We start from the raw sequence: 13,253 nt of genomic DNA, 5'->3' as shown, positions 1-13,253 counted from the left end.
ATGAATCAAGATGGTTCTTTAAGAGTTCCACAACTCATCCTATGTAATATAAAAGTTATATATAACATATAAGTTATATAGGACAACTGTGGTCAAACTGCAAGTGGGATTCTTTAGGTATTTTTAGATGTTATCATTTCATATGAATGTCTTTATTTAATTTGTGATGTATATACTAAAAAACAGCAAATTCAACTGAAACATGCTGGAAAATATATTTTGCTTAGAAATTAACCTTACTGCTTTATGTAAATAGTCAATATACACTTACAGCCTATTTTAACAGGTGTACCTTGGCCAGTCAATTGACTTACTTTCTGACCTGTCTGAGTACAGTGAACACATTTCCATATTTAACCAACCTGTCTGGGTTATTGTTTTGAAACCTTGGAGAGCTACTGAATAAAAATTGCAGTACATTTAATACCTAATATACACAGAAATGTTCTGAAATATATAAATTTAGTAAAAAATTAAATATTTTCTACATCAACATCAAATGTAAAATCTTGTCAAGACCAAAGAAAAGAAAAGAAGAATGTGAGGTATGTGGCTATGTTAAAAAATATTTGCCTCAAATTAACAATTCAATATCTTTAAAGAAAATGGTTTCCTTTCCTCTTTTACTTTTGCCAAGCTGAATGAAGTAATCAAACGTGGGTATATTTTTGTTCAGTAGAGGGCGCACTACCAGGGAGATTAACCCACACAATATTTCAAGAAGACAATTAGAATATATATTGTCACAATCCTCCATTATCATGTAGCATCATCATATCGTCACATAAGGCGCACCAAAGTGATTCCCAAGACCAGATCTGGGTTGCAGTCTGCGCCATGTTAAGCTTAAACTTCAAGCAAGCATTCCTTCCAAATGAGTCTGTTTTACAGCACCGGGGAACAAAAGAGCAATTTATGTTTCTCGCTCTCTCTCTCTATTTTTTTTTAAACAAAATTATTTAGTATTTCAGGCTCAGTGAGTATGGCAGTGGGCCCCTGTTGTGATTTGTGCGCTCCCGGGTGTCTGCGGTCCCTCCTCCATCAAACGTCAGAAAGCAGCGGCAGCCTATAAAGCTCATATGAAGCCATATCAGCAGCTCGAAGTCGCATATACCTCGTTAACGTGACAGTCTGCGGTCAGCCTGCACGGAGAATAAAACTTGATGCTCCGAAATAAACGACGCGAGACAAACCGCTCTAGGAGGACCAGGAGGACTGATGGACTGAACAGAAGAATACCAGAAAGAAAGTCTTAATAGAAATTTGAATCGGATGAATAAATAATGGGCGAACTTAAATTCGGATTTGCACAAAGAGGAGTTAGTCCACAAGCTAGTTTTTAAGCTGGAAAAGGAAAGAAGCTGATTTAAAAGGTAGAGGCAGTTCTCTCTGTGAGCCGTCACATTTCAGCTCCCAGAGCGAAACAAATGCGGACAGAAAGATGCATCTGGGCAAAGCTCTACTGTTCGTTCTCCTCCTCAACTGCGCGACTCTGAGCTCGCCCCTGTCCACTTGTGCCACCGTGGACATCGACCATGTGAAGAGGAAGCGGGTCGAGGCGATCCGGGGTCAGATCCTCAGCAAACTTCGGCTGTCGAGCCCTCCGCACTCCCTGGGACCGAGCAAGGTACCCTATCAGATCCAGGCGTTATATAACAGCACGAAGGAGCTTCTGGAGCAGCTGGGCAGGGATCGGAAGCAGAGCTGCAGCCAGGACAACACAGAGACGGAGTACATCGCCAAAGAGATATACAAAATCAACATGGTGTACGGAACGCCAGACAACAGTAAGTTCTTCCCTTTTCAAAACTTTCTCATTGTCTCCATAGTGCGTAATTACGCACCACATGAAGGTCAATTTGTACTTCATTCACAAATATGCCGATTGTACTACGTTGTATAAATAAAATCGTACGGCATTTAAAAGGTAGCTTATTGCTTTTAAAAATGAACTAGATATGAAGACAGGCCACACTTAGTGATATATTTAAAGCGTTTATTTCTGCTGATAACTAAAGATCACAACTAACGAAAACTCTGCATTCAGGTTCTTAAAATTTGATAAGGGCATCGGAAATCTTGTAGATAAATGATGCTGTGGCCTATATAATCCTGGGTAATAGCGCTGACTTTACAAGTGTTCAAAAGGACATTGCTGAAGAAGCAGGCTGTTCACAGAATGTATTAGCCAAGCAAAAAAGGTTGAGTGGAAGGAAAACGTGTGCAAGTGCAATAAAGATAAAAGATAAAGTAAAGTAAATTTGATAGTTTCCTGGACTCAGTCTTCTAAAATCCACCAACACAGACATGTGCAGGACTTCGGCTAAATGTCCTGCATTAGTTGTGTTAAGCCGCTCCTGATCCAGAGACAACAACCTCAGTCTTGTATCTAGGACAAAAAGAAAAAGAACTGAATTATTGTTCAGTAGTATGAAGTCAATTTTGCATTTGAATGGAATTTACAGGGCCCATAGTCTGGAGAGAGCACAAAGAGGCACAAAATAGAAGTTGCTTGGATCAGAGCTCAGCATGACGTTTCCACAGCTTTGTCATCTGCTGATGTTGGTTTACTGAGTTTTAACGAGTACAAAGTCAGAGCAGCCACAAACTTTTAGAGTGCTACATTATTCCCTCTGCTGATAAACTGTGTGAAGATGATTTCATATTCTAGCAGGAGTTGACACTCTGCCCAGAGAACCAAAAACTGGTTAGATGAGACTGAGCAGCCAGTAAACACAAATGGTCTAACATAGATTCTTTAAGGGGTATTGCTAAGAGAAAGATGAGATACTACAGAAATGCAGATGAGTTGACTATCAAAGTGATATTAGCAGAGCCACAGAATGGTCGCCTCCATCGATGCTGCATGGATGCAGTAACTGATGTTGAAGGAAGGAGCATTGCGTGCATCTACTGTCTAGTACGCAGACATTTTTTAAAATAGGGTGAGATTAATAAGGTAAAAATGTAATAAAAACTCATTTTTTAAGGGTTTTGTTTGACATTCTTATTTTTTTGGAGAAAATTAATTTTGAGTTTCCATTAGTATTTAGCCATAATCACATCTTGAAAAGAAATACAATAATAAATCTACAAGATAAATGAGGTTCATTCTTTGAATTACATTAATGAAATAGATCGTCTTTCGAAGTCAGGCTGGAAAATTTTAGAAATTATTGTGATGGAGGAAACATCGGTAAATATTGTAAATATATCAGTAGCAATATAAGCTGTTTTCTGCTTTTACATTTTACGTTTTTGGTTCGGTTATCTGCCTCTGGTGAGATCATCTCCTGTTGAACCGGTTGAATACAACATTGGCAAATAAATTGGAAGTTCAAAATACTTCTATTGGTCAACAGTTATTGCACTCCAAACTGTTCTTTTGTGAAGTAAATATTGCACACATTGATATTATGATGATGATGATGGTATTTTGGATGACATATAGAGAGATACCTTATTTAATATTTTATTTGATCTATTTTTATTTTGTATAAAATTTGTAAAATATATTATTTAAGATCTAGTTCATTGGAAACTTTTTTAATCCTAAAGTTTTACAGTACCTTCATAATTAACACAAAGCCAAACTAATCAGAAATTTAAGATGAGCAAATAGAAATGAACAATTTTCTGCGAGCACACTTCAGACTTCATACTTTCACACAGCAAAGAAACATTTTCCTACATAATGAAGATCTTAAAGCTGCTTTCCAAATTTTCTGTAGATTCATCTCAATTACAGTCATTGAGTTTTTCAACTTGTTTTGCAATTTAGTTGTAAAGTGGTGATAATTGAAAAGGAAATCTACCCACATCAAGCTGTGATACCTGATTACTTCTGTATGCAAAAATATGGCATAAAGAAACTTATCAGCTTGTAAACTTGTATTTATCTTGTTTTTCTTTTGTATTTTGATGGGGTTTTTTAATAGAAATACTTGTTTTTAAATGGAAATCAAATGTCAAAATGTATGTTAAAGTCCCTCTGTTGCCATAATGTTTACTGATGCCAGCTGATCAGCTTTGTTCTTGTGCCTCTTTTGATGTCATCAAGCAGAATTGGCACATTTTTCCTTCAGCGTTCTTTAAAAAAAATTTTTTTTTTAGAAATCTTGAAGTAGAAATCCAAATCTTGAAGTAGAAATCCACACTCAGCTGTGTTTTTTTTTCTGTCAGCACTCATTTATTGGTGGGAAAAATGCACCACTGGACATTATATTTAAAAACTGAAGTGGGAGCTTGGAAAGGAGAGGAAATGTGTTTTACTCCTGTGCTGTCCCACCTGTTTTAACTCTGAACCAGGAAGGTCAATCCCCTCCTTTACTCTCTTTTCCCTCTTGTTTTTCCCCCCTCTGTGGATCATGTTCCACCTCCCAGATGTTACCATTTCCTTTCCAGTCAGGGCCAAATGAGAGGGACATCTGCCTCGGCGGATGGGGATGCCTTCAGGGGAAGGGAAAGTTAACAGAGGTGGACAGGAAGGGTTGGAAGATAGAAGGGACCCTCCTCGTTAGCTTTGAGAGAGGGATCCCGCTCTCGGCGAAGTCCTCATATTCACAGGCGCGATGGTGTTGAGGTGGTGCTCCGAACGAGCCCGCTGTGTCTTGGCCTGATAATTACACACACACAGGTGGTCTGTGAGGGTGAGATCACCTCACTGTTAAGGTTTAGCTATGCTAAACTGAGAGTGAAACAGAACCTTCAACATGAATTCCTCCATTATGCCTCCAATTTGTTGCCAATTTACCACTAAGTATGGTTTTGGGTGCTCTGTTTATAATGAGCTTTACTTTGGATGGGACCAATTTGTTAAAATAATCAGAAAAGGCTGTTTAGGCTCATATTCTTCTTACTCCACATATTTTATGCCAAACTTATATAGTTACCAGCATTTTTTTCTTTATAGAATAAACGGCATGGAAATGGAAAACTTGTGGAGAGAGGGACACGTGTCTGTGGTAAGACTGAGAGAGTAGAATAGGATAATAAATGCTGAAGAGAGCCTCACGGTCCAGAGCAAAGCCAAACTTATTGCATCACTGTGCTTTTGAAATCAACAGGTTTCCTGAAGTTTAATTTCCCCTCTGCAATGTTCTGGTTCGAATCTTTCAAAAGTGATTTGGACCAAAAACACCAAACAGTGGAGCCCTGCTCTCAGAACCTTAGATTAGCTCCAGGTAAATTTATATTAATGTTAACAAGTGAGAAGTAGAGTTTATTTTATTGCAGTTGCCTGTGAACAGCTGGAAAAAAAGAGACAAAAAGAAGATTTATTTTAAGTTTCATCAGTATTCATATGTGAACTTCTCTTCTGTCACTTATGCATAGGCTTCTTTCTATACACTGTACCAGATAGTAACAAGGTGTAGTTGCCACTTCTGGTACAGATGCCATTCGTTAAATTCATTAGTTTGCCTCTCTTTGGTATTTTAAATTTTATTTTCTATGTTTTCATTCTCCTGCATGGGAGCAATATGAACTTGGATGCTCCTGCAGCCTTGTTTGTCACAGCTCCAATTCTTTTGAACTTTTTAATCAACTCTCTGGCTGGAGGAGTAGCTAATTTCTTGTAGCCGTTTCCTGACTTGAAGAGGTCGACACACACCTGCTTTACTTGTTTGTTCTCTTGTCCTACAGAAATAACTGTCTGCGTCAGATCACGTCAAAGAGAAACAATACGTTTATGGATTACAAATTGAAAGCTTTCCAAGTTCCAGATAGATGTAAAATGTCCGTGTTTTAATTTACTAAGAAATTGTTCATTTGAACAATAAGGAGCCAATAAGTGTCGTTTTTGATGTAGGCCACAGGGTAGATGGCCAGAATGGCATTAGAAACCTTAGAAGGCATGTTGCACAAGAACCATGTGGAAAACAAATACCTGTTGTTTTCCACAACAAGTATTGTGTTTTAAAACTTGAACAAGTTTTAAAAATACCTGTTCAAGTATTTTTAAAACTTGAATAAGTTTTTAAAATAATTTTAAGGTCATGGGGAGTTAGCAATTCCTTATGTTGGGTGAACTCTCTCTGTATTTGCTGTTACGGATATGGAAATCAGGCCTTGTTTGCTGTCAAACACACTGTGACCACATGGTGTGAGGCTCAAGCTATCATGTGATGTCTTCTGTTCTGTTTTTTCAGTTTTCACAAATCGGGAAAGTTTGTGTGGTTGTCTATATCATGGATGCGAATGAGAAAGCGGTAAAAATGTAGTGCTATAGAAACGCAGCATGGGTAATGTGGAGCTGCGGGGCCCCACAAGTAAGGGCTCAATCGCTCAGGGTGCTATTTTGCTGTCAGCCTAAATTTGCGCTTTTTGATATATTTTCAGATTTCTGGAATAGGGTGATAAGATGCATAATGAGCAATCTAAATAAATACCGGACGAATAATTAATTAACTTATCACGTTGGTGAAATCAGGCTTTGTTTAAAAAAGTATGTGCATTTGTTGTTTAACTAATGCATGCTATAGCATTATTTACTGCCACTCTTTCAGTTTTTGTTTATAGGTATGAACATATCTTTGTTTTGAAGTCAAACTGTTGTGATTTTGTGTCTTTACACAGATCGTGTGCCTCATTTACAGGCTATAGTCCTCGATGCAGTCATACTGGGTTCCATTCCCAACCCCCGGGCCCTTGCTGTATTCCCCCCCCTTGCACATGTCCTGTCTAGTGAATAAAAGATTCACTAGACAATCAATAAAAGATTCTGATGGGGAAACAATATTTTAGAAAACCCTATTTACAGATGCATAGAAAATAGTTTGTTTTTTAAAGACTTTTCCCATTACATGCATGCAGATGATGTCAGTTACAACACCAAGCTTTCAGATGTACCTGTCCTAGCTTACATCATCTTTGTCATTTGAATGACTAATCAAATTCTTTTCAAGACATCAAGATATTCAAATAATATTGAAGCAGTTCCCTTAAACTAAATAGAAACAAATTCAAATCTGGTCCACTGAACTCCCCCCCCCCCCCCCCCCCCCTAATTATAACATACCCCCCCTCCCCCCCCAAAAAAAAAACATGGAAACTGAAGTTGGTACAAAAGAGCACATTTCATCACTGCACAAGCTGGTCAGCAAATGACAGGAAAGATTTCCATCTTGGGGGTTCATGTGCACGATAGATCTGGTATATGTCAGTGCCTGGCATTAGGGAAGTCATCGCGATAACAAAAGCTTCAGCTCCAACAGCTTATCAACCGAACTGAGTATAGCAAGGCCTTTGATACACAGATACCATTGAGATGAAGTCATATGACAGTTAAAAATCTTGGCATTTTACTATCAATCTTATCACTTTCTCCAAATATAGACAGAATCTGTTGGAGAACCAGTGAGGAATTTTGATATCAGAGGCAGCAGCCAACCCCATTCACTGTGTGCTGGAAAAAAAAAAAACTGCCAGCCTTTTGTATGTTGCAATGTGAGGACTGAGTTTTAGTCATATGTTCATATAGGACTCTATATAAAAGGACAGCTTTGATCACATTTATTCCCTTTCCGATAAAGATGTGAAGAAAAGCCAAATAGTTTTCACTGCAGTAGCTTCATTTCATGTGAAATATTTTAGTGTGACTGCTTTTATTCGGTTTAATAAAAATACTCATTAGGAATAATTCCTTTTGACAAAATCCCAGTGATACATTTATTGATCATTTGGAAGTACAGCCCAATTTTGTCAAATGGACAGCACACAGAGGAAAGAATCTATAAACATTGCTACCGGCACAATCTCACCACATTATCCAGAGTTGTGATCCTCTGCTGACTTTTTCATTAGCTCACCCTGGTGGTTCTCTAAAATCATAGCAGCGTCTCGTCAGCAGAAATCACTCAAATGTCTATCGCTGAGGCTAATAGTTCAATGATGCTGCATTGTTTTGGGGAAAATTAAATATTGAAATGTTAAGAAACTAGAATTGTTGGGTTTTTTAGAATTACTTTATGACTTTTGCTTGTATTTGCAATGTTTGAAGTTAATAATTACTTTCTGTAGCCCCTATCTTGATATTTTTTACATTAAGTCACACCTCCCCCTACCCCCTCACTATTCAGTTAGAAACTATTATTGTGAAAAATCATATAGTTTTCTATGAATACCTCACTGAGTTTCAGCATGTTTTCTTTTGCCTAAAAGCCATGTTTTATCTGTTTTTCCTCACCAGATAATCTCCCCTGCCCTAAAAGCCTGACTTCTAAAGTTTTCCGCTTCAATGTCTCTGAAATGGAAAGGAACTCAACCAACCTGTTCAGAGCAGAGTTTCGAGCCCTGAGGGTGCCAAACCCCAAAGCCATGAGGAGTGAGCAGAGGATTGAACTCTACCAGGTGCGTAAAGGTAGCGTTTCTTTGTCCTTCTACCAATATCAAACGCAGAATCTTAAGTCATAGATCTTTCTTTATATATCTGCTTTTTATTTTACAAAAAGTTCCACATTTTCAGTCTGTCATGAACATTTATTAAAATCCCTTAAGCTCTGAGATATTTCTTTCTCCAGCTGGAATAACATCCCTAAGTTCTGCTCCATAACAGAGAGGCCGAAATTAACAACCTTCTGCTGCATTTTCACTAGATACTCAGGGGAATTTGAAATGATATAAATCTCCCCGTCCCATGACCAAAGCTGGATTCAATAATAAAACCTCAACTCTTTACAGAGCCTTGCAACACTATACCAACAACCTAAACTTTTACCTATTTTGTCACATTACAACCACATCCTTTACTTTATGTGATGAATTTTGGATTTGATACAAAAGACAAACGCAAAATAGTGCAAAATTGCAGTTGATTGAAAATACATTGCAAATTGTGGCATGCATTTGTTGACAACCTCTGAGCAAGCAAATTTAAAATTATAACTGTACCACTGTATTGCAGATTATGAGACTAAACGAGCACATTAGGAAGCAGCGTTTCATTGCCGCTAAAAATGTGCAGACCAGAGGCTCTCCTGAGTGGGTCACCTTCGATGTGACAGAAACTGTACGAGAGTGGCTGATAAACAAAGGTGGGGTTAACATTATCTGAAAGATTTTAAAATAAGACATCATTAATCACTTCTACTGATATTAAAATCTTTTTACTGCTCTCCCTTTCATGATTGTTTGGCATTAGGATCTAATCTAGGTTTGGAAATAAGTGTGCATTGTCCCTGCCATACCTTCAATTCAAACGGTGACATCATCGACAATGAAAAGGAAGTTCTGGAGGTGAAGTTTAGAGGTGGGTTTCCTCAGTTAAGCTGCAACTCGTTTAAGTGATTTAGTGAATGTTTGGTCAAAACTTCCTGTATCTCCGTCGTGTGAAAGAATAGCAGAAAAAACATTCAGACACTTTTCAAATCGGATGCAACGATTGACGAAAATCATGACAGAAGATGCTGTGATGGTTAATAGCTGGTGATAGAGAAGCTGGATCCTGTCATGTGGTTTAGGTGTTGATGGAGATGAGGAGCAGAGTCGCTTGGATCTGGACAACCTGAAAAAAAGTAAGCAGCAACACCCTCCTCACCTCATCCTCATGATGATCCCACCCCACCGCATGGACACCCACTCCTCTCGCCGACGCAAAAGAGCGCTGGACACAAACTACTGCTTCTCGTAAGCTTTCGTTCAGCGACAGGAGTGAATTGCTTGTGAGATTAAACTTTACGCAACTGCACTAGATGTTCTTGTGCTCCGCAGAAACACAGAGGAGAGCTGCTGCGTTCGCCGGCTCCACATAGATTTCCGCCGTGATCTGGACTGGAAGTGGATCCATGAGCCCAGCGGCTACGATGCCAACTACTGCTCCGGGCCCTGCCCTTACCTGAGGAGCTCAGACACAACACATAGCTCGGTGAGAAGGCCTATGTAGCCAAAATTATTAACTCCAAACCAATGTGGTCAACCTCATCAAGAACCTGTTCTAGTTTAACTCTCCCATTTACATATGTTGATCATTTAGTTGTCAAAGAGTAAAATGTGTGCAAGATTTTGAGAGAAACTTTGTCCAATAAGACTACATATTTAGTTTCAGCCACTATTATAGCATTTGGAGGGCTCCACACGCTGTCCGGGAAGAAAATAGCTTTTCAGACCAATACTAGTGCATATTTTTTCTATTTTCCGTGTATGGATAAGTGTGGAAAAGGAACACAAGGGTATGGAAATATTTTAAAATATATCCTTCTATGGTCTGGTAATTGAATTGACAAAGGTACATGATACGCTAAAATTAGATGTGCTGTGATACATCATTTTGTTCTAGGGCAGAAATGCACAAGAAAATTATGCAATTATTAAGTATTATAGTATAAGAATGAATATGCAAATATTTTGGTTATTGCAGTAGTTGCAGACATTCCTGTCACATTGTCCAAGTGTTTCTCTGCTGTGAATTAACCCAAATCGTTCCCAGATTTTTTCAATTATACACAAGCATAACAGACTAAACAGAAGACATTAAAAACGTGTGTGAATGAGAGTTTTTACATCCAGGCTTTGCTTCCCAACAGCTGCTGAGCCTGTACAACACTCTGAATCCAGAGGCCTCCGCCGCCCCCTGTTGCGTTCCTCAGGACCTGGAGCCCCTCACTATACTCTACTACTCTGGACGGACCCCTAAGGTGGAGCAGCTCTCCAACATGATTGTCAAGTCTTGCAAATGTAGCTGAGAGGACACGAAAGACTGATTGAGGGGAAGGGATTTCATTAGGTACTGAAGAAGAAAACCTCGTAGACTCTGAGCTGTGATGAATACTTAAACTGATCCCGTGGCTTTTCTCTGTTCTGAACAAAAACTATTTTTCTTCTTGTTCCTTGTTAATTTTGCTGTTACAGAGACTCTTCCAAAAGGCAAGTTATTTTTAAAACCTGACCCGAATTTAACCCCAGATGAATAAAATGTATTTTATGGTCTACTTTCAACTTCAAAAGTCAGATAGTCCGCAGAGTTACAATCTCTACATTGTCAGCAGTGCAGCTTTATATTTCTGTCCTAAATTTTAAATCTGCTCCCCTGAGTGGTCGGATTTCTTTCTGGCTGGGAATTTTGTTTAAACTTTCCTTAAGTTCCCTTCTCTGTAGACAGTGGGCATTATCTTCAAACACAAAAGGAGAAAGGACAGACTCACTGCTGTATCCAAAGCCATAGCTGTGGTCTGGAGAAAGGAGAGCTGAGTGAGAATGCCTGTTGCATTTGCAATGGAAAGGCAATGAACAAAGAAATTGAGCCAAGGTTTTCTCTTTTGGCCAGCCAGCAGCGGTGGCCCTTTTATTTTCTGTGCATCTATTAGAACGGATGGACAGGAAAGAAGAAAAGGGGACCTGAATTGCAGGGAAGGATTGTGTTGGAAACTAGCCACGGGTGCGCTGCCATTCACTGGATGTTTTCATTCCTAACAGGTTCAAATTATTATTATTTTTTTCTCCTCGAACATCAAAGAATTTACTGGAAGAGAGCAAGTGTTATGCAACGAGCTTTTATGAGATTTCTTTTACATTAATAGCAGATTTTGTCTGTTATGTAACTTGTCATATAGTGATTGTTTCACTAACAGAAGGGAACTGACGCGTGTCGTCATTATCCACAATGAAAGCCATTTTATTCTGTACTATACCTAGAATACTGTTACATTGTAATTTAGAAATAATGTCCAACTTTTGTATCTGTATGTATTAGACTAGCTTAACCTGATGTTTGTGCCCCAGTGTGTGTCTGGCTGATGTTGTTTAAAGGTGGGAGTTCACAGAGTTAAATCCTGGCACTTTCGTTGCGGCAACACAAGAAAGTGTAAGTATGCAGCTCAGAAAGTGCGAGGTGTAAAAATAAAAACAGAGGCCACAAAAATTTGTCCTCAGTTTAACTTTTTCTCCGGGATGATTGACAATGTTATCGGCATTCATATGAGGCAGATGTCGTGTTCAGCTTTCGAAACAGGAAATCAGAAACAAAATGAAACAACAGAAGCAAAACCAGGGTTGAAAGCATTTCTACAAACCACAACATCCAACTACAATACTTAATAAAGATAATTCAGAAGCATGAACACATGTCTAGAGATGACATGTGTTCATGTCATCTCTAGACATGAACACATGTCTAGAGAGTTTTTGGGACCAATTTCTGAGATCTTAAAACTAGGACTGACAGACTTTAAAAGATCTCTGAAAGAATTTAAAATTTTTCTGTTCCTACAATAAAATGTTTACAGTAAAATAAAAAAAGAGCTGTCTGTCCCTGTATTTCCGAAACTCTACTAATACTGTTGACCCTTCCCATTTGTAAAGGAGGTGTCTATCAAAAGATGCATCATCTGTCAAGCTGAAATTATTGATTCCTAAATTTTTTTGTCTACTTGAAAACCTAAATGTGCAGTAAATTATAAGAAATTTATTTTTAATTTACTTTGTAGTGGGGAAAAATACTGTGTCAATCTTAATAATTGAGAGGAAAATATTTTTATTGTAGTCATTCATCAGTTTATTGTAGCTCCACAGAAGAGTTTGTTTTGCGATCATTAATTATTCACAATAGGAACAGAGATGACACACTGTGTGTGACAGAGAGCAGTAACTGCTCCACAGCTCATCTGTTAAACGGTGTTACTGTTACTTTAAATCAAGCACAAAATATTTAGAGAAATTGCATTTTTTAGCATCTTATGTTAGTAATTACCACAGTTAACATTGGTAGATGTATTTATTGTAAGTATTTCCTATAGGGATAGTAGAATGTTGACTTTAACTCTAAATTCTCAAAAGATTGCAGCCTACAATAGATGCGTGTAGAAAAAAAACTTTTTTTTAGGAATATCCAGATGCTTTGTTCTAAACCGATGTCCAAACTCCAGTTTATTTATAAAGCACGTTTAAAACAGAACAGACAGTTTGCACAAAGTGCTATACATACAAAGGTAAGGTAGATAAAACATCATTTTGGAAGACCTCAATATAACTGAAATTAGCTTTTACTTGTGTCATTATTATTGCGACCTGTTAATGTTTAGGTATGGTGCATTCACTGACAAGAAAACACATTTTAATTTCCAAACGTTTTTCTGGTTACTTTGTAGATGGTCTAAGCAATTGTTGAACAGTTATAATTTTTTGAAACATTGTTTACTTTTCTCACTTTACAGGAAGGTGAAATTTAGGATTCAACAATGGTTTAACAGTTTAAGTTCAATAACCTTTCCAACTGTATGTCCTTTACCTAGATTTCCGTTCACAAACAAAAGAAGCACAGT

The 13,253-nt window shown here is 38.0% G+C and overlaps 1 protein-coding gene across 1 annotated transcript; it reads left to right on the top strand.

Moving 5' to 3' along the window:
* The first annotated feature begins 885 nt into the window (after nt 1–885).
* On the top strand, nt 886–12,213 carry LOC102223288 (transforming growth factor beta-3-like). The gene is made up of 7 exons (XM_005800207.2): nt 886–1,787; nt 8,189–8,349; nt 8,903–9,032; nt 9,140–9,247; nt 9,459–9,624; nt 9,709–9,862; nt 10,521–12,213. The coding sequence occupies exons 1-7, from the start codon at nt 1,442–1,444 to the stop codon at nt 10,677–10,679; spliced, it is 1,224 nt and encodes a 407-aa protein (XP_005800264.1). The 5' UTR covers nt 886–1,441; the 3' UTR covers nt 10,680–12,213.
* The last annotated feature ends 1,040 nt before the right edge of the window (nt 12,214–13,253 follow it).

Source organism: Xiphophorus maculatus, chromosome 15 (genome assembly GCF_002775205.1).
Source record: "Xiphophorus maculatus strain JP 163 A chromosome 15, X_maculatus-5.0-male, whole genome shotgun sequence".
Lineage (NCBI taxonomy): Eukaryota > Metazoa > Chordata > Actinopteri > Cyprinodontiformes > Poeciliidae > Xiphophorus > Xiphophorus maculatus.
Note: the sequence above shows the minus strand (reverse complement) of the source record. Positions and strands in the feature narration are given on the sequence as shown.